The 25,750-nt window shown below is 45.9% G+C and overlaps 1 protein-coding gene across 1 annotated transcript in view; it reads left to right on the top strand.

The window, feature by feature from the left end:
* The window catches only part of LOC119390879 (serine proteinase stubble-like), a 29,614-nt gene extending 4,392 nt beyond the window's left edge, over positions 1–25,222 (top strand). The window contains exons 2-5 of the mRNA XM_049415409.1: positions 6,586–6,723; positions 18,200–18,468; positions 19,268–19,440; positions 24,949–25,222. Coding sequence (XP_049271366.1) covers positions 6,586–6,723; positions 18,200–18,468; positions 19,268–19,440; positions 24,949–25,104 — 736 coding nt within the window. The 3' untranslated portion in view covers positions 25,105–25,222. The remainder of the gene's footprint in view (positions 1–6,585; positions 6,724–18,199; positions 18,469–19,267; positions 19,441–24,948) is intronic.
* Positions 25,223–25,750: the final 528 nt, after the last annotated feature.

The following is a 25,750-nucleotide window of genomic DNA, read 5'->3' as shown; positions in this document are numbered from 1 at the left end:
TGTTAATATAAGGCGCGTTCGCACCGTGTCTCGCATCTCCCGAGTAGCTTAGTCGGTAGGGCGCCGGGCGCTTGCCGTCGCGGACGCAACGTCGTGGGTTCGATTCCCAGTGGGGTATGTTTTTCTTGGTTTTTTTTCTCATCCGTTGGCGTCCATTTTAACAACGTCATATCCGTGACGGATGTGCTTGGTGGACCCCGGCATAAAACACTTTCGTGTTGAAAAATAAATAATTATTCAATAATTGAGAGTCGCTGAGCCACTAAATATCCATTTTATTCAGAGTAAGAATTAACCAAAAGCTCCCGAATTTATTCTACTGCCAAATAGCAAAAAGACGAGAGCCGACACTAATGTGCAAGCACGCTCCCTTTGTTGTCAGAAATCTCACTACAAGTTATATTTGTTTATGTGTTTTCTCCATAAACGGCAGGATACACCAGTAATATTTTTTTTTATATGGATTATCTCGCGAGTGGCAGGGAGGTATCTAAAGCGGCAAAAAGTGCATAGGCTCCGTGCAGACGTAACTCCGCTCGGCAGTCCCTAGCGGCAAGAAGCGCAGATTTGGTGGGATGCTCTCACGCGCTCGCAATGGGGTGAAATCGAGGAACGATGCCTTTTTCGATGACTATACTTTCCGCGCTTGGCCAGGCACGTGAGCGACGGTCTGTCCGCGTTATCAGCGCGATCAGTCAGCCGCAGGTGGCGGACGATAAGAATAATATAGCATAAAACATCGCTCCACGATTGCACCCCTGCTCGCTCCACGCTCCCGCTGTGACGGCGCGAGGTATTTTCGAGGGCAGTTCGTATTGTGTCGGTTGCGCTGTTCGTAGGAATGCCGAACTCCAGGAATAATTGCTGCGTTGTTGGGTGCAATAACACCTACAGGAATTCTCCGGGCACTCGTTTTTACCGGTTTCCATTTAGAGAATATGAACGGAATCGGCGTGAACGGTGGATCGCACTCGTTCGATGACAAAAGTGAGTTTTGTGAATAGACGGTGTATCGTTTTTCTTTGAGAGTCAGAATTTATGGATGCTACATTGCACTACAGCAACGATGGGTCTAATTGGACACCCGGGCCGTACAGCAGAATATGCATCAGGCACTTTGTAGGAAATGCCAAGCCAAACGAAGAGGCGCACCCAGCATGGCGCGCCTTGCAGTGCCATGGCAGCAAAGCACGAGCCGCGACGACGAACTCGGCTGCAGTGGTTAAGTCGGCACAGGGAATGCATTGCCATGGCCGTTCGATGGAAAGCGTTTTTTCATTCAGCGGCCGTGACAGTGACATTGCTGGTATCGCCAGTTTCAAGCTGCCGCCGAGTTCGCTGCCGCGTTAGCCCGAGAGTGATTAGCTGTGATTGTTTAGTGAACGAGGCGGCCCGCGTTACACGTGTGCAGTTTCCCTCAACGGGCTCGTCACCTCAGTTGTCTGCCCCCAGCTGATGCATTTTATGTTGCCGCGTTCGCCTGAGGATAAACGAGATCTTGCGAAAAGAAGCACACGAGCTAACGCTACGTTCTCTGACAGCTGCTAACAATTTGACGTCTTTTGGAAGCAAACGGGAAAGAAAACGCCTCAAGCGAAGTACCAAAGCATGGCGCAGTAGCTTGCTGCCGCCTGCGTCGCCTGCTCCCTTATCCCGCCAAATCTGCTGCCGTGGCCGCTTTGGCGCTGGAGGCAGCGCGCGACTGCGGCGGGTATGCACGGTGCCCATACTCGAGATTGGCAGGGCTTGTGTGTGTGTCGTCGTACGAGTTATCTCGAGATTGGCAGTGAATGATTAAAGAAAAGAGAGCAGGCCTACGCGGGCAGTGTTGATACTGTGGTTGCGTGCGTATTACCCCCCCCCCCCTCGATGTTTCGATTGTCTTCATGCTCAAGAAAAAGTTAGAGGTTCCGCGGCAATCTGGGAAAGCCGTTGCGGTTCCCCAAGGTCGGAAAGTTTGTGAACCCCTGATATCTATCTTTCGCCTTCAGAAAACGCTCTATATTCTGTAAAAGAATCATGTTATAATTCATGCGCAGTATACAGGGTTGTAGTAAGAGTTTAAAAAAAATGCTCTGGTAAGAAGAAGCTGAAGAGGTTTTAGAATTTCACAAAACTTGGTGGTTAACAAGGACGGTCATTATTTCCAATGATGTCGTAATCTTTTCCGCGGTTGTTGCACCAGGAGCTTTAGAATACGCGAAAAAAAAGTTTGTCCTGCTCCGCCCACGTGAGCGCGCGTGGAAACCCACGTCATATTTGGTTACTTTGTCGGAGCCGTGCTGTACACCGACGGACGGTTCCCGCCACACACTTATCCGAACTGCGAGACCGCTGCTTATGTGGCGAAGGCTCAATTATAGGCTTCGAAAGCAACGTCGAGCGGCGCCACTGCTCTTATCGCAATTGGGGGCATCCACGACCGCCCTCACTTCCGCGCACGCGCAGAGCTCTCGGATTGCATCTGTGGTACTTCAGGATTATTGCTGACTATGCTGCTCTGGGCCGAATGAGGCGCGCATGCGCGCACGTGTCCTTGCTGCCGCCTCTGGCAAATCCGGCGACAAACCGCCTTCGCGGGCAGCGTCTGCCCCCAGAGACGCATAGCTCAACCACGCGAGCTTCGCTCCCAAGCTTGTGTTCCCTATGGCGAAGCGGAAAGTTCTGCCGCTGGATCACAATATCTGAAAAGAAAAAAATAAGCAGCCGAGCGATATGTAAACAAGCGTCTCTCGTATCTTCAACCGTGGGCTCCGTGACTAAGTCGTGACGTGCCGTTGCCGGAGCTAATCGAGGAGGCCACGCTTCGGCAGTGCTGCTGTTGCGGATAGCGCGGCATACGGAGGATGACGTCACCGCGTTCGCTCAAACTCAAGAAGCCCTGCTGCCACAGCCTCTGTTTTTTGCGAAAAAGTGCTGTTTACGTTCACTTTTGAGAACTCTCACATCGCTTTTCGAATTCAGCATGGATCAAACTGTACTTGGACGCTACAACTTCATTTTTTAGGGGCGAAGCTCCTTAGGGTGAGGGTCGTTCCCTCCTCTGTAGTAGTATGCATGTAGCCAGCTCTAGTTTAATGAATTGCTCACTAGATGGCGTTTCATGTAATTCTTAGAGCTCTAGTTTAATGAATTGCTCACTAGATGGCGTTTCATGTATTTCTTAGAGTTGCTGTTTAAAGATGATAGATGGCGCTTGTATAATGCGAATGGCGCTTGTCATTGGATGCCTGCGATCGTAAAAGGCGCTCGCTCTTGGCGCGCTTTCTCTTTCGCTCGGGAGCGGGCACTTTCCCTGCATTTCACCGATCACAAAGCGGTGATAATGAAGGGACCACGTAAACCAACGGTACAATAAAAGTTTGATGTTTAGTATATACACGGTGTTTCACACTCTTTATATGATGTACTGGGCGAATTTCACGGAAGAGTTTCACGGTTTACCGATGATTCCCTCCGGAGCTTCGCCCCACTCGTCATCATTCACCCCGTGGATATGCTTTGATTTCTTTAAAGTGCTTCAGCTTCCCTTTATTGCACAATATTTTATTCAGAGACCACAAAGAACAAATTAGGTCACTAGTTTTTCCTTCCCTCTTTCTTTTTCTCTCTTTCTTTCGCTCTCTTTTAGCGCCATGCTTAGATGTTTAGAGGAGGCGCCCCTCCCACCCCCAGCACCCCACCTCGACTCATAGGAAAACAAAATCGACGAAAAAAACAAGGATCAACGCGTGCTGAATGTGTTACAGCTCCTGAAACTTGCTTGTTTTGAGTAGCGATATCCTGATCTGGGTTATGCGTCATGAGCGCTAAAGATGCACGTTATCACCTGATAATGGCATCTTCGGCTGATCTTTTCGGAGGCCTGTTTTAGAAGGAGTTATCTCGCGCGCGTATTTAGGAAAGCTTGCTTTTTTAGATTACAAAAGTGCGTCATTCTGTGCCGTATATCACAATCAGTGAGCTTCCCTATCTTCGATTTCCTTTTAGAAAACATCATAACTAGCATGACAGGAACGAGTACTTCCCCGAACTGTTCAGCGAGTAAAACTGCTCTGTAGATGTTTTTATCATTACTTAGGCAGCATTTTGTTTATTGTCATATGCAATTTCGTCCTAATAGCGGCAAAATTTTTGCTTAAACACTTCGCAGCGCAGGAAAAACAGACACAAAGAAGACGACACCAGACAACATACGAGCGCTGATCAACCAACAGGCCCAATTTGCCACAATTCAAAACTTTTTGCTACCTCTAGATTTGGCAAGCACCACTTTTGGAAGTGATACGGCAAAAATATACATTTTTATATATAGAAAAATTGTTTTTAAATGTCACTTCACAAGTCATTTTTGCAAAATATTTTCTGAGGATTTTTTGAAATATATCATTTGCGTATATTTGGTTTGTGCCTGGCGTTACACGAGAGCCCTGAATATCTACGCTGAACTTGCAGAACACAGCATCCTCGACTATACTTCTGCACACCTGCATTTCATGAATGTAGTAAAAACAATGCGGCTTAGAGAAGGACATTAAAAAATATTGTGCTGGAAGCTGCTGAAAGGTAATTTTCGTTCAGTGAGGACGTATAACAATATTATAGCTGCAATTTGAGACGTACACAACAAAGATTATGTTCCAAGGCGAAAATAAGGGTTTCTGGCTACGGTTTGAAATTTCAGCTGCGTTCGTATATCGTGAATCGCTTTGATACTATGTCAGAGTGGCTCAACCCTTCAACGCATCGTGCTTGTCGCTTTGCAATGCCCAAGCAGCGATAGCAGCTCCGTTATAATGCCTAAAGCATGCCAAACTGGAAAATCACGGTGGCTGTATAAGGCCGCCGGGCAGACCATTAATTGCCCCCCGCACAACGCCTAACCACCTGCCCCTCCTTTGAAGTTGCAGAAAAAAATTATCTTAAGGGTAATATACTAAGTACCTCAAGAACATACCTGAATGCAGTAAGCAGTTACACTCCCAATAAAGAAACTTCGAGCTTACTGAAAATAAACTGAGGACTTCTACGTTGCTCTAAATTTTGTACATATCGCACAAAGCAACAGAATACAACGAAACGGACTTGCTATTTCCTTGCAGCGCCTTGTATCTGCGCACGCCATATTTACCTTGACTAACTGCTCTTCCAACATTCTCGTGGGTTATGCACCCCCATTTTGTTTCGTTCTGCCGGCACCATCTGCAGTGAAGCACAAAACTTGCTTCTATGTGCGGCGTTAGGGCAAGGGGCTGTCTTGCAAAGCATTACTTTCGCGTCACTTTTCTTCCGCGAACCGAAGCTCGTTACATTTGCCATGGCACATCGATCATGATTTCCGTAGATTCAAATAAATACAAAGTAACAATCACTATCGAATAATAATATCGCCATTTTAATTAGCTGGAGAGCTTTGCGCTAGAACGTTAGGGAGCGGGAAAGAGAGACACAAAGCGTACCGGATACTGTCGAAGTGTGCGCAACCGCGACTTTTCAATACACAACCATTGCATGCGTAGTGTGAGCAAAATTCTAATGCCCAGAGTACGTTGCCAGTTGTAGCTTCCCGTCACTATAAGGTAATTGGTTGCATTCAATGCATTACCAATAATATTACAACTGCCCTGAGATAAACGAGCAAAACCGTGTTAACTTAATGCATAACCGCAGAAAAATTTTTCACAAGGAATTATTTGCCTACAAGTCTGCTTGCTCCTTTCTTGCACGCGGCCAGTATAAGTGAAAACCGTTTTTTAAGTCGGTGTGTAGTTTGCCTGAGCTTGTATATGTGGTTACCGCATGTCTATATTGCGCGTCTGACAATCCCAGTAACAACCACAGAAAGACCTGTCAAATTTCGCATTACTAGCTACTTGCAATTTAAAGACTGGTAATGCAAACTCGAAATTACGCACTGTGTAGTTTTTGTAACAAGGTTTCAATTTTAAACTACCGCGGTGTGAGATATAATATGACAAGAACTTTATTTGTGTCCTGAGGAGCTGAAATCAAGGGAAGCCGGAGGCCCCACAAAATCAAGTCGGTGGCTCTGCCCACGATAGGGCCGGAGAAAGTATGCAAACAGAATATCGATTCGGATAGAGTCTTTGTAAATGTGAAACATTTATTCAATCGTTTAGGAAAAACTCAGCATCTGTGGAGGGTCGAAAAAAATACTACGTTAGTCTAAAGATATGATAAATTTTATCTCCGTGGGTATAGCAAAGACTCAAAGCATGAATGTTTTTATATAGTGCAGCAAACTCCTTAGGTTGGAGAACCACGCTTTACCGTCAACACTGGCATCATTCGCACAATTTGAACAGTTCTGTGGATGCTAACACCATCCTTATTTGTGCATGATCATAATATGTAAACATTGTCAATAGTAGGATGAAAGCCTCACGACTCGAGCTGCAGATACGTGCACTTAAGCATTGCCCTAGCTAGATGCTTGCAGAATGGCCCCTTGAATCGACCTTTGACCAACAATGACTTCAAGTTCTAAGGGTGTGCGAGCGTAGATATTGGTGTGTGTTCCAAGTGTTGGCATCTTTCTGCTTCGTTTGCTGCTCTTTTTCTCAGCTACAGTCATAGCCAACCAACTTTTCCTTTTCTTCAGGCGGCCGTGGTGGTCAGGAGCCTATTTTCGCAGAAGATCTCCTGTGGCGGAGCATTGGTGCATGCGAGCTGGGTAATCACGGCTGCGCACTGCGTCGACAGGTAAGTCCGGATTGAGGCCTCATTGGGATAGCATTGAGACATCGGAAAGATTAGTTTTGTTTTATTAACCCTGGTCAACTGTAATGCGCAAAATTAATTAGGTACGACATACGCAGGCGCGAAAGCTGCATGCATAATACTTACTACATTACAGTCAGCTGTGTGTACTCTTCGGGAGAATGCATTAACGCAAAGTTTTCTTTCCACAACACCTCTGCATTTTGCTAATCGTGGTTCCGGCTGCTTTGTAACCGAATAAATCACACTCATATATACTTTCAGCAGACTCAACAGGATCATACATAGCCTCCGCTATAGTATGTCACTTCCAGTTGCACAAAGTAACTTGTGAGCTCTACTTCCGGTCTTCAGTTCTCTTCCGGCTTTCCTTACCGCTCTTCTGATATCACTTCCGACTGCCAATTCCAGTCTGCATTCAACTTCCAGTTTGCGCTTCTTATATAGCCTGTCTAAAGAAGGTCTGAGAGAAAAAATAGCTAATAAATGATCGTAGGCACCGTGGAAATTTACCCCGTTAACAGCGGCGTAGTCAGGAATTTTTTTCTGGGGGGGGGGGGGGGGGGGGGGGCTCAAATATACGCTACATATTTTCTTGCGTTCGTTTGTATGAGTGCGCGTTGCACATGCTAAATTGAAGAATTTCGAGAGGTCCTTGAACCCCGAACACTCCCCCCATGGCTACGCCAGTTTCTGTTGCTGCGGAGTGTGGAGGACAGGCCACGTCACGTCGTGAGCGTCCGAGCGTTGGGCGAAAGACGAAGACGCGAAGGCGGCTCGCCGCTCGCAAGTATGAACAACCACTTACTGAGGCAACAGTACCAGCAACCAGCAAGACGCATTTGATCGCCTGCAACTCCGTAGCCACCACGAGGACTTCGCGGCTATAACATTGTTCTCCTAAGTAAATGGGCCCTGCTACACGTTTCCCAGTAATCATACAATGGCTTCATTAAACCAGTTTATTGACTATTGAATCGACTGCCGCCAAAATTTTCAGAATCAGTCTAGTACGAGCGGAGCTACGGGAATTTGTCGTACACTTTAAGCGCTTTCCCTCTCCCTTCGTACTAGTGAGTGGAGCACTGCACGGGCCGTTATTCTCGGCCCGGGCCCGGCCCGAGCCCAGAAATCTTTCACATTTACCCCGCCGAGCCCGACCCGGCGACTCAAAGCGAGACCCGGGCCCGGCCCGAACCCGAGCAAAAATTTCGCCTACCCGGCCCGGCCGGGCCCGACCACAGATGGGGCCCGACAGGGGCCCGAGCCAACTGGTGGTGATGGCCGAACGTAGAATTGACCGCAAGGCGTTTTAAGTGGCAAATATCTACGCATGCTTGGCGCATGCTTCGCTAGCAAGTATACTTTAACGTACGGTACTTCCTTGTAAAAAGGGGCTGGCTCACCGTGGAAACAGTTGAGAGGACATACTGGGTACGATGAACGTTTGTTCGGTAGTGGTATACTGTACCTGATTTTCTAGGAATACAATCGGGATCATCAAGACAGTTTTGTAGGAGATATTGTAGGAAGGAAAGTGATTTGGAGCATGAGTCCGGTTTTGATAAGGAGCACAATAAAAACAGAGGGGACTGAGAACAGAACGCTCTCTTCACTTTGTTTTTATTGCGCTCTCTATTGAAATTTAAATGGACACGAAAATCAAACAATTAATCAACTTAGATTGATAAACTGTACTCTGAAAAATCTAATGTCGTGAGTTTCACCAACAGAGATGCATTAATACAGGAGAAAATCAAGGTCAAGGTTTGATTTTTAAATTTAGGGCCAAAATTTGCACGCGTGACAGCACGGATTTCAAACCGTATTTTTCGTATTTTGGCGACTTTGGCATGTCGAAATTTCCTGAAGCTTCGTATGTTAAGTTTATGGTGCCCTCGGAAGACCATGCACTTCATTTGTACCGATTAGGAAATGCGTAGGACCTAGCAGACGCCGTCAAAATCTGACGCGTTTGATGTGGGAATTTCAAGGTGGCGTCACCAGCCGCAATTTCTTTTTGCGCGTTATCGCGCTTCCCATGTGTCTTCTTGTGGCAGGCGTGGTGATATTGGAATTGTGAAAGAATGATTTACTAATACGACACAAATCGTTTTTCTCTTTGGTGTCCCATTACAGCGTGCCGTAACGACAAAGCCAACCGTGCACGCTTCAGGAGCACCTTGCCACATCAAGAGAAATAAGAACGCCAATTTTTTACAGTTGTTGTAAATACACTAACCTAGATAAAAATTATACCGAACCCCGCGCACCAGGTGCACTTTGAAAATACGTGTAGGAAGCCGAATGGAAAAAAAAGCAACCATTTGTCATAGCATTCTTTTCAGATATCACACCACTGCTATTATATGCAGTCTAAGTTTTTGTGGCATAGTTTATAGTTTATTTGTTCGCATGTTATTGTACAAAAAATAAAATTATAAAGAGATTCCATTATAAGCACACCATGCGCCGTTGCATCACATGTCCTGCTGCGCTAAAGTTTCTTGCACTGCTTGCGCTAGCCGCAGGGGCTAAATATGAAGGCGTCGCTGTCGTAGTTCTTAACTTACACAACTGCAGGAAATTTAGGATGTATTTTTGGACCTCTGCAGAATGAAAACAGCTGTCAAGCTTATCCCTTCATTTCTCTTGTTCCCGAAAATTGTGCCACTATTCAATATATTGTAAAAATGCCTCTGAGGGCTTCTCCATGCAGTTTTTAGCAGTGTTTGTTATGCACGGCTTGCACAGGGCGCTTTTTTCCGTATTATAGTGGTGTATGCCTTCCTAAGATGTACCTGTAGACGGTGGCCTACATTGGTAAGACTACACTGGTAGGACTGGCAGTAGGTGGACGAAGTGATTGTGATCTAATTTCGGGGCTTATTCCAGTTTGGTAATAAAGGTGCGAATACGATTCCCAACCAGTGGCGTAGACATAGGGCGGCACAACGAGCCCGTGTCCCCCCCCCCCCCCGAAATGTTTATTTGCCGTAGCATACACACCACAATATTACACTCGACATCGTCTGGCTGCCCAGCCCCCACTTCAGATCAAGGAGGAGCCCCCCACCCACTGCCCGCAAAAAATTTCTGGCTACGCCCCTGTTCTCGACGCTCACTCATTGGATGCATATTACTCGAGGTAATGGGACGTCAACCGGCATGGAATACGTGATTCTTATTTCAAGCCAGATATTTTGTCAAGGTAATATAATTTGCCTTTAAAAGTGAATATACATCATTATTGGACTTATGCTAATCCTGCACAATCCAACGCTGTTGTGAATGTATCATGTAGCTCTCGCGCTATATAGGGCAGGGGTCTCAAACACGCGGCCCGCGGACCCTCTCGCTAGCTGCCTGCGGCCCGCGCACCACTGTCTCCATCCCATTTCTTTTAATTTTCTTTAAAAGTACATTGTTGAGCTACACAGGCATGACAAGTGTAAAGCATTATTTTTCGTGAGGCATCGCCTGCATCTACCATGTGTTGATACATAACCGTGAAACAAAATTCTGTATTGCAGAACTGGCGTCCAGATTTTAGCCATTTTGGAGATAGGTATCAATATGTTGGTGGAAACTTGCCGCCAAATACCCTTCAGAAATGACCCATACATGAAATTCTAAGGGCTTTAAAATGGCAACGATAGCTGACATCTGGTAAAACCTCACCCCCCCCCCCCCCACTCCTACCTTCGTCACTCTCCTGGCCCTTGCAGAAGTAAATTTTCGTGAATGCGGCCCGTTGGCTGAGGCGAGTTTGAGACCCCTGATATAGCCGAACAAGATGAACGCTCAGATGTTAACAATGTGGGCACACAAAGCAGGCTGTGCATGTCCACGTCGCGTCACGTGGCCTCTAGGAGCCTAGACGGAGCCACGGAAAAAGAATGTGTTTATAGGGTTTTTTAAAGACTATAGTCTTTCTTGGGGAACTTAAACGCAGAAATTTTGGTCTGTCTGTATGTCTATCTTTCTGTTTGTCTGTCTGTCACCCGATTCAGCCACCCGGCCAAAGTTTAACCACACTCTGAACACCCAGCCATCTTGAACTGGTACGGCCGTTCATAGTTGTGAACATTATCGATCAAAAACAAATATTACGCATATATGAGGCGCAACATCAATACGTAATTATTAGGTGGTGTGTCCCTTTACAAGAAAATACATAGATAAGTAATTCTAAGGACCCTAAGGTTTCTGAGGCTGCGCTGAAAATGCTAGTGTTTCTTAGGCTGATGAAAACGCGACGCTATGTGCCAGATGCGGCGGTTCAACAAAGAGGAGAGAGACTCGTGTAGTACGGCCGGCACAAGACTATTGTCTTACGACGGCACTTGCAGCGAAGCACGCGGATACGCGGCCAATTTTTACGACGAGATTCCGCGCAGTCAGTCTTTTCGTTTTAGTGGAGGGCTGGAACTTGCAAGAACGTTCCCTCGCCATGGCGCTACGTGATCGCACTTGCGATAATAAGTTATAGGTATAAATTTATTTTAGTACATTTATAACTGCGATTAGAGGATAATATTTCGGGTATAAAATAATAACGAATGATAAAAAGCACGGAATAGCGAGATGTTAACTATATAGACGCCTGGCCTATTTTATTTTAGCTCGCCCGTTTCAGATAAATCAAGTAGCCCCACATGCAAGAAGCAAATGAAGATCAGCGCTTGTCGCTCATAAAACTTCTCCAAATAGCTTGCCCCACATAAAAAAAAAGAATTGTTTTATCGAGATAAAATGTGAAACGTATAGGTACGCGCAAAGTATGAGGAACACACTTCAAGGGAAACTAAGGAAAAAATCATTTCTTCTATTATCAGTAAATTACTCTTAAAATTCCATAATCAACACGCTCGCTGCGACTAGAGTCTTTGTAAGAGAGAAAACGCGCAAAAAGAACATGCGGGTGCCGACGCCGCCTTGAAAATCGTGCAACAAACACGGCGTCTACTGGGATCTACGTAGTTTCTAACCGGTAAAAATTAAGTACATTGACCTCTGAGAAGCTTCAACAAGTTTCGTTGACCCAGTGTCCCCAAAATGCGAAAAATAGTTTGAAATTCGTTACGTCACGCGCGGAGATTTCGGCGCGAAATTCAAAAATGGAACCTTGCCCTTGATTTTCTCCTTATGCTGGTGAAACTAACTACATTCAAGTTCTCAGAGTACACTTTATCAGTCTCAACCAATTCAGCATTCCACTTTGGTGTTCTTTTAAGAACGGAGCAAAGTCCAAGCTGGGCCCGAGCCTAGCCCGCCACGTCAAACCCGGGCCCGGCCCTAAGCCCGGCGCTTCAGACCCGAGCCCGGCCCGGGCCCGCCGTGAATCCTACTTTACCCGGCCCGGCCCGGCCCACGGGTCGGACCGGGCCCGGGTTTTCGGGCAGGCCCGAGCCCGTGCAGTGCTCTACTAGCGAGTGCGCTCAAATCTACGAAGGGTTTCTTTTTTGGTATGCGTTTGTGGCTTTCGATTTTTTTTGGCTTGGTCATCTTTGCATTGCTCATCTTTTGTCACGTGGTTTGTGTCACCTATATATGTTCGTGTTCTGCCCAATAAAACCTAGTTCGAAGTAAGCGCTCGTCTTCGTCTACATTTTGTCCTTGTCCTGAGTTCGCGCTATAATTGCCATGAGCTAGCAACTAGCCCAAGTCGCCACCCTTCTACGCAGGAAGGGCGGGGGGGATGACAAGGTGGCTAGGAGACAGGTCCGTTCGTCAACACGCGTCATCAAATGGAGCACTTTTTTTTTTCGTATGCTCGGCTTACTTTCGGTGCGATCGCGAGCGAGCGAGCGCGCGGGCACATCGCGGCATCCCGCTGATGTAACTATACAGGTCGCGATGCTCCAATCAGCCAGTGGGCGGGGGCTGCGTTTATATTGCAGTCAATTGGATTTATGACGCATTTGTCGAGTGAAGAGCGAGTGATTTCAGGCTGACTTTCAGAATTAATTGTAAATTCCAGGCCGCGTGATTATCTGTAATGTCTGGTTCCCATGTACTCAGGAGCCTCAGCTACCGATCGCAGCGTTTTCTGACCGTGTTCAGTTATTGTTGCGGGTCGCTTTTAAAGTCACAGGCCTCATCTCTTGCGCAGCGGTCGTACACCGACGAGGGTGAAACACAAGCGCCCTGGAACGTAGGCCTTTCGGCACGTTAAAGAACTACACGTTGTAAAAATGACTACGGAGTATACATTTTGACGTGCTTCAGTCATTTTGTGGCCTACGCATGTAAAAGAACCCAGAGTTTATTACCTATGCTCCGAGAGAGTGTGCGCAGTATGTTTACCGATGATCTACACAAATAAGATGCCGGAAGATAAATACTAATAATGATTTCCGATGCTTGTTAAATACGTTAGCCTGTTTCGATAAAGTCACATCGGAAATTTTGTCAGCACCGACAGTTACGTGTAACTGCGACTCTTAGCTCGCCAAAACTTTTTACGTCCTTACTTGGGCTCACCTTATAGCACGAATAATTGGAATGCATCAAATCTACCTAAAATAAAATGGCTACTATTGGATCATAAACGTGACATGGGCTTCCACCTACTACGCAGCTTCGCACCAGTTTTACAAGTTGCTACGTTTCAGATACATTTCTTTTTGGACAGCTAGTAGCAGCAGAAACTATTTTGCTTTGGTAGTATCAGGGCAAGGGTGGGTGGAGCTCCTAGTCCAGGGTTCCGCTTGCATGAGTTGCTCGCTGGGAGTGGTCAAGCAGAGCAACTTGGCTTTCCCAATCTCTGCTGGAAAGCTAGACCTCCGACTCGCAAGATAGGCTTCGCACTTAAACAACTAAATCCCCAAGATTTCTTTCTCGAGTCTTTAGCATAACACTGATTTCTTCTCCTTTCCGTGCTGTAGAACTAACTCTACATAGAGCGTAACAAAGATTTTCACCTAGTATTATAAATACGAAAAGCAAAATTATCAAGCACTCGTTTGTAACATAATGCTACCTGGAATACCCATACGAATTTCTCTACAAGAATCCTCGTTGAGGTCGAACATTTCACTTCACAGAGTATTCGTCCTCTTCCGGAAGTGAAACCTGGTAACAACTCCTTTCTTAGACAGCCGTTCTGGCATCAGTGCCGCAGTTTGGAATAATTCGAGAACATTCAGTTTGTCTGTGAACTTCTGAACGTTTGCGAATACAGGGTTACCGTATCCATTAACGGCTGTGGCAGAGCTGGTAGCAACATCTCCTGTCCTTATGCCCAACTACAATACGATCTCTCTTTTTCTTTAGCATAGTCAATGTCCTCATAAACAAAAATGATTGAGGAACTCTGAGGTAATGGCTATCTTACTCCAATGCTCTATTTTAGTCGTTAAGTAAAACCTGAAAGGTGTCACTACCAATGTTGCCCATCCCACATACTTCGCTGTCCGTAGCAGGCAAAGTGTAAGAAGTCTACGGACAAAGAAATACGACCTGCTATTTTATGAAGATTTGGCGCTTTGTTCCTTCAGGTACCATGTCCACGATGCCTAGTAGATTAATTTGTCTAACCTTCTTTGCCGCTATACACGTTTTAGTGGTCTTGTTTATTAAGGCGAAATCCCTAAATGCCTCATGAGAAGGGTCATGTGGGGGAAAACCAAGTGTGAGGTACAAAATGCACATATATCACAAAAAACCACCCACCGACCTCGTGGCTGCAGGTGCGCGAGCTGCGCGGTCACTTCGTCTTTGCGCCTATCGCATAACTGAAGAAATAAATGTTGCAGAGGATCCCTAAGCACATTCTTGGCAGATGAGAACACGAAGTTTTCTTTCGCTAGGTTGTTAGGGAGTGCTTTAAAGCAGGCCCGTAGCCAGGAATTTTTTTTGGAGGGGGGGGGGGGCACTTGCTGAAAGCCTTCACTATTTGAGAAAAACGCCTATTTTTATTATTAATTTTCGGTAAAACACTATGTATCATAAAAATGTCGGGGGGGGGGTGGGAACCCCTACCCTGGCTACAGGCCTGCTGCAAAGTTATGTTGTCGAATTGCGCTACACTCTAAGCCAAAAATGGAAAAAACGAGAGTAACTGCCGGTTTTAGTCCTAAAGACCAACTGTTACTCCCCAAAAAGACCAACTGGAACAAGATGGCTGACATGGCTCAAGTTGGGGGAGTAAGCGTTTAGGGTTAGGTTGGAAGGGAGCAACAGAAGGACGAACGGCAACAGTTTCTATCGGCGCGCAAACCGCTGCTCTCCTGCAGGACGCACCCTGTATCGGTCGATGCATGGGCCACATTTTCTTGCGGGCTGGCATAAGGAAACTAGTTTTTGTAAACTGTACAGAGAGATACACACGCTAATAGGGACATTTGGCTTGTACGTAAACTTTTTAATGCTCCCGTGTTACCGGAACACATGTTTTAGAAAGGTTTTACCTCCCCGTACGTAAACGGATACCTTTACGTTTGAATAAACCATGAAATGTTGATGATAACGGCATTTAAATTATATTTGATTTATATAAGATTGTATAACCGCTGCAGAAATATCTCTAGGGGTTTTTAGCGTAGAATACCGGGTTATCCGACGATGGTGTCGCCATCTTGTGACGCTTCGTGCAACCATAGTCGTGGACACGTTTGTTTTCGCCTAGTGTTTTAGAGGAAAAAAGATTATTGAAAAGGTAACTCATTCGTAATAATGCCGCGGCAAGGCATTTACACCAGAAGTGGAACGCACGATGTTTCTGAAATAACAATTTTTTGCTTGCCTGCTTCATCTTGTTCCCGCTAGATGGCGTCACCTATCCAGCCTGTCGGGGTATTTATGTCAAGGCTTCTCACGTTTTTACCGCTTCGGTATTCTAATTCTAGGTCACTCTAGTGACTCTAGCCGCTGAAACAAAGTGATCGCAATTACCGCTCGCACTTCGGCTTTTTTTCACTCGGCGGCTGGAGCCTCGGCAAAGCGGGTATCGCGAGTAGCCGCGAACGAATGTGGATTTTCGAGATAGGGCCGTAAACGTAAAGCCAATCCGGAGAGTAGTTCACGTTCCGTAAAGGCCCGCGTATGCGCAAATTCGTTCCGGCATCTCGTAACACGGTAACGTAAAGCTAAAAGCCCTCAATACAAGGTAAAATCGCCCAATAAAAGGCATGGTTGCACTAGAACGCCAGCACCTGAAGCTGTTGTCGTCGCAAGTCAAATGGCGTGTTTGCGTATAACATTTGGCATTAATATATAGCCTGAGAGTGTGGCAATAAAATGCGAAGCTTCGCGAGACTCCGTGTATACTTCGCGACAAACAAGCGGTTGAGAGAAGTACACAATTGATAGACTTTACATTTGCGGTTTTATGCTGACAACGAGACTGACAGCGAGCTAACGCCGCTGCCTCCCCTACCCCCTCATCTCTACCTTGTCACTGGCTGATTTTGGCGGGAGGACAGTTATCGCAATCGCGTCCGGTAGTTTGAATTTGTGTTTAATCTCAGAGCAAACGGACGTTATCAGCTCGGGCGGTGTTGTCTTTTCAAAGGGGAGGCGACTCTTCCGCAAAAAATAATATTATTAATATTGATATTAATAATAACAATGATAATAAAGAAGAAGAAAACACACCTCCGGGCAAGAAAGAAAAAAAGAAAAAAACTGGCCTTTTAGCTAGCGCAAAGGGAGCACGGCAAAGCCTGTGTTTTCGCGAGAGACTCATTGCCTTGACGTTTTCAGATGTATACATTGTTACCTTCTATTCTCTTTCGAACATCACCACTGGTTCTGCACGCCTATACTCATTTCACTAACGTGTCAGAACGCGCAACGACCCGTCGGTACCTACATAACCCCGTTTCCTTTCAGACGGCGCCGTAGCGTTTGGTGGCGCAGTGGTTAGCGTGCGTGCATGGTGATTACGTGGTCGCGAGTTCGAATCCTGAGTGTTTGTTGCAAATTTTCTGAAATTTCTTTCTGAACGAGATGTCTGTGTATCATTTGTACATCCAAACAAAATATGTGTATAAACCTCAATGTGCTCTAGAAGTCAATCAAAAACGAATTTTTTTTTCGACCCAAGCAGAAACTAAGGAGTAACGGGAAGGAGCATCCGTTGCTCCCTTGAGGAGCATCAGGAAGGAGTAACAGTTGGTCCTCAAGGAGAGCAACGGTTCCTCCCCTTGCCGTTGCTCCTTTTAGGAGAGTAATGGGAGTGGCAAAGCACTTGCTCCCTCAAAGGAGGAACCCATATACCCCCGTTGCTCTCTTTTGGCTTAGAGTGTATAAAGAACTGAGACAATGCGAGGGGCCGAATTGTGTTATAAAATGTTTGGTTCGTCGTGTTTAAATCTTTGCTCTTTGCTGCATGCGATGTGCCTGGGTCCTGCCAGGAACACTAGTCGCACTCAGGTTATTTCTCCGTGAGCGTCTTTGTGCACATACCCCAAAATTCTAACCGCTCCGTTGACGAGTCCATCGAGCTCGTCGATGTTTCGCACAATCATGCACGGATGTCCAACGCATGCTTTACTTTGCTGAGCAGTTTCCCAGCGTCGGCCTTTATGGATGAATGATTGAATGTTTATTTGGTCTTGAGTAAAATTTCAAGAAAGGTACAGGTTCCAGGACCATCCTGAATTTTGTGACTAGAGGACACGCGTTTCAGTTCACGCTCAACCCCGTGATTCCTCCTTGAAAAGTAAGGAGGAATCAGGGGGCTTTTCACCCTACTGTCATAGGTTAACTAAAGCGGCGCCGCTCCGCAGTCTGGCGAGCCCTGACCAATGCGACCGCGTTTGCACAAACTTATTCGAGAAAGTACAGAGCGTCTCAGCCTACTCATTGCAAGTCTCACCGGCTCGACCCTGCCTGATTTTCGCCCTTGGACCAACCTTTTGGCTCTTCTGTAAACACTACGACCTAAACAGAATTTAATCGGAATGCCGGCTTACCCGCATATTCTGCACACGGATATTTAGCTACAAACATGTATGACTTTTAGTGAATTATATACCTGTATTACTGTAAAATGTGCGTACCTTACTCTTAAAATGAACCGCTGCGTGGAAATTGTCAAGGGTCTTCCCGTGTGATATTACCTAGAACCGCTAGTTTGCCCCCGCCGCGGCGCTATAGTGCTAGTGTTTATGGTGCTCGACCGCTGTCCCGAAGGTCGCGGGATCGAATCCCGGCCACGGCGCCCGCATTTCGGTGCAGGCGAAGTGCTAGAGGCCCTTAGATTTATTGCACGTTAAAGAAAACCAGATGGTCAAATTTTCCACAGCCCTCCATTATGGCGTACCTCATTATCATATCGTGGTTCTGGGACCTAAAACCCCAACAATTAAGCAAGAAAGGCAATAAGCAATAAAGGCAATAAAAGCAATAAACAATAAAGGCAGTGAAAAGTAAAGTCACCTCAGGTGAGGATGACGTGTAGGGCAAAATGTCGCAAGATTTTGAAACATTCTTATACCTCGTTTACCAGAACGTCTACGTCGAGCATACGGGTCCGGCTTGGAGAGCACAGCATCCGGGACACCTCGGAGCGCTTACCGCATGAGGACTACACCGTCCGGCGAAAGATTGTCAACGAAGGTTTCAACCGGCTCAGCTTCAGGAATGACATTGCGCTGCTCGAGCTCTCGCACCCCGTCGTCTTCCGCGAGCACATCATTCCCGCATGCCTTCCCAAGAAAGGAGACAACTTCGCGGGAGGACTGGCCACCGTCTCCGGCTGGGGAAGGCTCAAGTACGGTACGTGAATATTTCATGATGTAAAGATAAAATTACCCGCGAGAGCCATATACGTGGCAACTCACTTGAGTGCACTTGAGGTTAACTTTAGTTCGTCTACTTTCAGAGATTCAGTGTGCGCACACAATCCACTAGGACCTGCTCGTTCACCGTCGCACACTTCTGTGGGTCAAGTGATGAATGAAAGAAGACTGTTCTGTAGTGGGTTTGTGCCATCTAGACGGCACACACCCAGAAGCGAGCCTGCTCTTTCAATGAACTCATTCAGTTAATTTTCATTAATTATCCGGATAGTTAATTGGCCCTTATATCTCCTAAACTTATGTTCCGATATCATAGGTATGCTATAGAGCACCTAACTTTAACCATTACTTCGTTTTTATATGGATATTTTTATTGTTGCCGTTTCATAACGTTCGAGCCAACGCCCAACTTCCGGTTGGCCCGGGGCAAATTCCGGTGCGCTCCTTAAGAAACATAATGTGACTTGGTAACATAAGCATAAACTTTAGCGCCATACTAAACCATGTCACACGTTGCGATCGGCAACATATTCCACACTATTCCTTGAAAATCGGAGGTGAGGACTTCCACTACGTACACCAGTGGGCTGTTGATATTTTAGCGGTGCGGAGCACAGTGAACTTCCTAAGCACACTTGCCACAATTGCTTAGTGTACATGGAACTTTGCTCCTGATGAATCACGAATCCACACGCTGAATGTACGTCACTCAAAAGTTATACGTAGCTAGAGTTGTGTAGAAGTAAGCAACTGACAAACGAATCCTGTTCCTCCAGTTCCTCCGTATGAAGTGCCGACCTACTCTCCGAGCGTCCTGCAAACGGTGGATGTGGTGGTGCTCGAGAACGAGGAGTGCCAGAAGTGGTACAAGGAGAAGGGACGCAGGGAAAAGATCTACGACACGATGCTGTGCGCTGGCTACAAGGCTGGCGGCAAGGATTCGTGCCAGGTGAGAGCACGAACGCCAGCGGCTCGAATGAGGTCACACTTGAACGGCCTGTACTTGTCACAGAGTGCACTGAACTGAAGTACATTCATACATGATATGGCGAAAGCTCATACACTGTGGAAATGGTTGATTTAACGACATACTCGGGGTTTGGATATGAGACTTACACCACAAGGCGTAAAGAATTGACGCTCTTTTGTTTGCCCAAGTACCTTTTTTTTTGGTGTCTTGCTTCTTGTTATTCCATGAAGCGTCCAGTAACACATTCTCTTGATGAGAAAGTCCGAAGCCTCTCTGTCAACCTGTTACCGCCAGCGGAATACTGTGCAATGTAGCTGTTTGGGTTAGTCGCTGAAGCGCCTTGAAAGGTGCGCTGTACGAAGGTAACAACGGGAATAGCACGTCTCCATGCGTTCCTTTGCCTCAGTTTTTTCGGCCTGGATATGTGTGCGGTTTAGCCAGTTTTCAAAGCCGTCGACGGCAGCTGCATATCTGGCTACGACATCGTGTGACATTTTACGGTAATTATACTTGTTTGAAACACTCCTTGATCTATCATTGTTTACTGCATGGTGGAGCGAGGTTCATAATTGACGAAAACGGTTATCCAGAGCTTTCCATACGGATTTCCCCGAAGTAAAGCTGCTCGTCGATGAAGTGGATGCGCTTGAAAGACGAGGACGAAGAAGAGACGGGACACACAGTGCGCACTGTGTGTTCCGCACTGCGCACTGTGTGTCCCGTCTCTTCTTCGTCCTCGTCTTTCAAGCGCATCCACTTCATCGACATGCAGAACCAACTGGCCCAACTAAGTGCACTGATAAAGCTGCTCACTTTACAAAAAGTTATGCTGCTGCAGGACCGGAACTCTGTAACAACGCCTTTCCGGAGGTGTGGGAAGCATTTAGAACAGTATTTAAAATTAGGTTTTCCGGCATTTCAAATGCCAAACAGAAGTTGGAGTTAGCGATGGCTGTCCATAAAGCTGTCATTTATTGATTTACGTATACCCTCAGGGCCTCAACTCATTACAGAGGGAAGCGGTAGTTACGAATATCCTGATACATACACAGAATACACAGGTTACCTCAAAGCAAGATTGCTCCTATGTAAACAATGCCATAGCTAAAGCCTTGCGAAATTAGGTATTTTTTGGAGATGGCTACAACGAATTCACGGAGGTAGTTACAGCGCAGGGTTCTGTGCCTAATGAAAGACAAAAAATTTTGTAGTAGCGCATTGTCATTTGGCATTTTGTGCTGATGATTGATGCGTAAATGAGCTATGCAGTCATGCACGTATAATGAACAAGCAGTTAAACCACTCTTGAAGGCGGTGCGATAAGCAAGCAATTTTATGGGTGTCATCCTAGAAAAAGCAGGCAGAGGTTAACCTTGAAAGAAGGTATGCCTGCAATTCGGTTAAAGTTGAAAAACTAAAGCAACTGAATTCTTTCACACTATTTTAATCATATACAGGGTGATTTTTTTAGACAACCCAGATTTTTAAATAAAAATCTTATGACAGCAAGGCTCCTGTCGTTTTCGCACACGAACTGCACGTCGAGGCGGAGGAATTTTGCCGCAGTTAGAACGACACTAATGCGAATAATTAACAAACACTCGTTAATTAACTTTTTAATTATTTACTTGAAGTCATGTGTTTGTTTAAGAAAGTTGTGCGTACCAATTTACGGCACACGCTCTTTATAAATAGCGAAAGTTGCACATAATTGGAGATATTCCCCATCGAACTTCACGGCCGATACCGAAATTGAACGCGCCCATCGCGCAAAAAACGCGACGACTCGGTTACGTCAGACTGAAACCACACGTGAAATGGAAGTGACGGAATTTAAATGAAGGTGCGTCCCGGTGGCCTCTTTTCGTGAAAAGTGCCAAGTCATCTCAGTGGCGCCACCGGATCGGCTTACTTTTGCCTGTGGTGTTTGGTGCTTATCTGTTTCCTTCGAGACGTGCCAAAAAATAAAAATAAAAAAAAAGAAACGCGACATCACCCTTTTTTTTCCTGCGCAGCATAAAACTCAGGCGCAGCGGCTGCTGCGCTTCTTTTTGCAGACAGGCGAAATAGATTTTCGCACCTCTCTATAGTTTAAGAAAGAAACAGATAAGCACCACACATCGCACGCAAACAATAAGCTGTTTACTTGCGTATTTCAGAATGCTTGCCGATTTTCCTGAAGAGATTCTGCTTTGGCGCGCCTTGATTTGAATTTCGTCACTTCCTTGTAGCGGGGAGTTCTGATCTGAGGTAACAGTGCGGTTGCACTTCCTGCGCGCCGGGTGCAGTCAGGTGAGCTATCGGCCTTAAGATCTGCTGATGAATATCTCTTATTACGTGCAACTTCCTAGATTTCTAAAAAAATGGGTATGCCTTAAGTCAACGTGCACTACAATGTTCTAATATAAACAACTGCTCTAACGCCAATAATAAAAAGTTAACGAGTTTTTGTTAATTAATTCCGTCAGTACCATTTTAGCTGCGGAAACGTATTTCCGCGTCGACATAGACTTCACGTGTGAAAACGAGAGGAGCCTGGCTCGAAAACGAAGGAGCCTGGAATGAGAGGATGCTGAAAGAAATTGTATTAAAATTTTGTGTTGTTTGAAAAGAAGAAACACCTTGTATATACACACAAAAAAAATGGCCGCGTATCTGCGTGCTTTGCTTCAAATGTCGTCTAAAGACGATAGAAGAGGCGCTGCGTGAGATATGGACGCCATCTGGCAATACGTCGGGAAACCTGAGTGCTGTGTTGCGGGCTGGTAGCCGGTGCAGCGGCAGGTGAAGACGGGTGGTGACCAACGCGACCGGCGGGGACGCCGGCCAGCCCGAACACGCGGTTTGGCGCGATGCGCCGAAGGAGAAGAAACGTCCGCACTCAACGACTATTCTCCACAAACTCTCTTATTTACACGTCGCCTTGGTAAAATAGGAATGCCAGAGCGGCGCCCCCTGTCATTCGTACAATGCAATACTGAACCGCAACCGAAACACAACATGAGCTTGTGCAGAGGGCACGGAGGAAGACAAGTTTCAGCGCAGCTTAAGAAACTAGGATATTTAGAATTGCGTGTCTATGTATTTTATATTAAAGGAACACACCACCTAATACTTATCTAGTGATGTTGCGCCTCAGATATGCGTAATATGTACTTTTTGATCGACAGCGTTCACAAGTAGGAACAGCCGTACCGGTTCAAGATGGGTGGGCGGTAAGCAAGTGGTTCAACTTTGGCCGGGTGGCTGAATCGAGTGACATGCCGACAAACAGAAAGACAGACCAAAATTTCTGCGTTTAAGTTCCCCAAGGAAGACTATTGTCTTTAAAATTGAAACGTTCTGGGGGGGGGGGGGAGGGATTTGAACCCTCTTTTGCCTAGGCCCGTGTCTACGATGTCCGCACAAGAAGTGATGAGTATCGATGCGACGCGCTTGTGGCAAACGCCTCCAGCCACCGACAGCCGGTCGCAGACGCCGGCGCTTCTACGACATATATGTGACAACACAGACTTTTCCACCTCGCATCGCCTTCGTTTTTGGCCAAGCGTTTATATAGTTTTAGCTGTCGAACACAGCTAGAAGTCAGTGTACTAGCACTGCCGCTGTACATCGTCGATTGCGCGAGAAAATATTACAATACTCAATCAAGTACGAGCGTATTTTTCGAATGCGATTACAGTCAACTTGAAACCTCTGTACATATCGATCTTTGGAAAGAGCGGGAAACTACTCTTAAACTCGGCAGTAACAGCCGGTAAACTGTATGTGCTCCTCGGTCTGTTTGATAATTTTTTAACACGGAAGTGTTTTATGCCGGAGTCCACTATGACTTTAGTGACGTATTTCCGTCACGGAAATGACGTCGAGAAAATTCACACGTTCAGCGGCAAATAAAACATAAAGAAAAAAAGCTCCATTAAAGGGAGTCGAACCCACGACCTCTCAGTCCGCGACAACAAATGCCGGGCATGCTATCCACTGCGGCACCGTCACAAAATGTGGAATCTTTACAAGCACGCCTTTTATATCTCACACTTTCTTCTGGCAGTGCTCTTGGTCGGCAGGGTGGTGTCAGGATTGCTAGGTGGGCTAGTTGGTATCGCATTATGATAGAAAACTTTGAGCGCAAATAAACTTTTTCTTTCTGTGTCGTTTATTTGCGCTCAAAGTTTGATATGATGATGGGGTGGTGTCGCCGTCTGGGAGCGTTTCCCTCTAGTCCGGCGGTGATGTTCTGTTTACTATTTACATGCTACATAATGGCGAACTTAGTCCACGCTCTTCTGGCTGTCACACCGCTTTCTGTGATTACGCTCTCAACGTTAACCACTACAGCTACCATAAGGGTTTTTTTTTGCCTAATCTTTGATCATGCACGTTAGTCGTCGGGATGGAGATGTGCCACCAAGCGTCAACTTGGGTACATCCACGTTAAACGGCGCTATAGCTGCCCAACACCAATATACATATATTGAGCAAGCTCTTTTATAACAATGTACAATGAACATCCAACTAGTTCTGTAAGGACACGTTTTACTTTCGTGTTATACCGACTCCTATGATGGGGGGATCAATCATGTTTTTTTTTTGTAGTTAGGTTGTGAATTGTAAAACAAAGTCAGCGCCGATACCATTATCGGCAGGACACTCGTTTCCGGCAGCATTTTATTTGTGTTTAAAAAAGATCCGAATTTTAGTCGGAAAGGAAGATCGTGTCTGTCTTGCGTATGCGACACGTAAAGCTGAAGTTAAATGGTGTGTTCGTGGATTGACCAGTGATATTGCACAAGCGTGTTTTGGCATGGCGCAGTGGTGAAGTACTCGGCTGGCGATCAGAAGGCGGCATGTTCGAATCCTGGTGGCGGAAGGCTTTTTTCTGTGCTAATGCTTTCTACATAGCCTTTTTTTACTCATTTCTTTATGTGTGACAGGTATTCAACATGGTTCTAACCCTCTATAGCTCTATTACGCTCCGTCACCTTCTCCGGCATCCATCATATATCAACATCCCACAGCGTACACCATATGCCACCATTCATTACCGTAACGGTAGATCGTGGAATCCACCATTCCACGCGGTGGCCATATTTTCAATGGGGTTTTACATATCATAATGCGATCACTACCCTCAGGAAAAGCACATAAAGAAATAGGCAGTGCATACCGAGGTGTAATGAATAGGCTATCTAACCTGTGCATGGCTTTACAAAAAGAAAAGAAAAATAGAGCAGCTAACAAGGAACAACGTACGCGTACTGATCGACGCTGTCGCTTACTTTTGTATAGTGTGCGGTGACACGGCAGTAAGCTGGTGCTTTCGAGGTTGTCATCAACAATAGCGAGATTTTACAAAAACAAATATACATCACCACGTTGACAAACCGCTGGGAAACACACCCCTACATCATGAAAGACGACTTCGTTCTGTGAAGTGACGCATACTGATGTTAGTTTCCCACGTGCTTGTACCATTTACCCAAACAGGGAGACTCTGGTGGCCCACTGACGTTCAAGAGGGATGACCGCGTCTACCTCATCGGTGTCGTCTCGTGGGGAGTCAAGTGCGCGATGCCTTCTCTACCTGGAGTCTACACACGGGTGTCGGAGTTCGTCGACTGGCTGCAAATCTACGTCAAGTGACTCCATCTCTGTACGGAATGGAATCTCCAGCTGTTCTTGGAAACAATATATATAAATTCCAAGTGAAAATTCATGCGCGCTTGTAAATAGCTATGTTATGATGAATGAAACGTACACGTTATCAGGCACCAAACTAAGTGGTCATTTCTGCAAACAGCGTCGTATTGCTCAGTTCAAGTTAAAGTTTACTTAGGTTGTTTGCAACGATATAATATCATCAGTGATAATATGTATTACCTTCGGAGGCCCCATGGTTATGACAACTGTCAGACAGATCTCCGAATACTGAAACACATTTATGGTGAATGTCAATCACAACGGGAGAAAGAATACATTATAAAATGTGACAGAATAGCTAGGAAAAACGGAACAGTAAATGATAAAAGCGGTAAAATGAATCAGAAGGAGGCCCCGTAGTAAGAACTGTGGGAGGCCCTCTTATCAGAATTAGACGAAAAAATTATTCAGCCCAGGGAATAAATTGAATATACGTTCACAAATATAATAAAAAAATGTATGGAAAAACTCAATATGGGCAACATGAAACCCAATTGATAGACGAATTAATGCGATGAAAGCAGGTACGTTCAAAAACGGTATAAAAAGACTCGGCAAAACATCAATAAAGGCAATGCAAAAGCGGAAT

The sequence above is a fragment of the Rhipicephalus sanguineus genome, chromosome 4 (assembly GCF_013339695.2).
Source record: "Rhipicephalus sanguineus isolate Rsan-2018 chromosome 4, BIME_Rsan_1.4, whole genome shotgun sequence".
Classification (NCBI taxonomy): Eukaryota; Metazoa; Arthropoda; class Arachnida; order Ixodida; family Ixodidae; genus Rhipicephalus; species Rhipicephalus sanguineus.
Note: the sequence above shows the minus strand (reverse complement) of the source record. Positions and strands in the feature narration are given on the sequence as shown.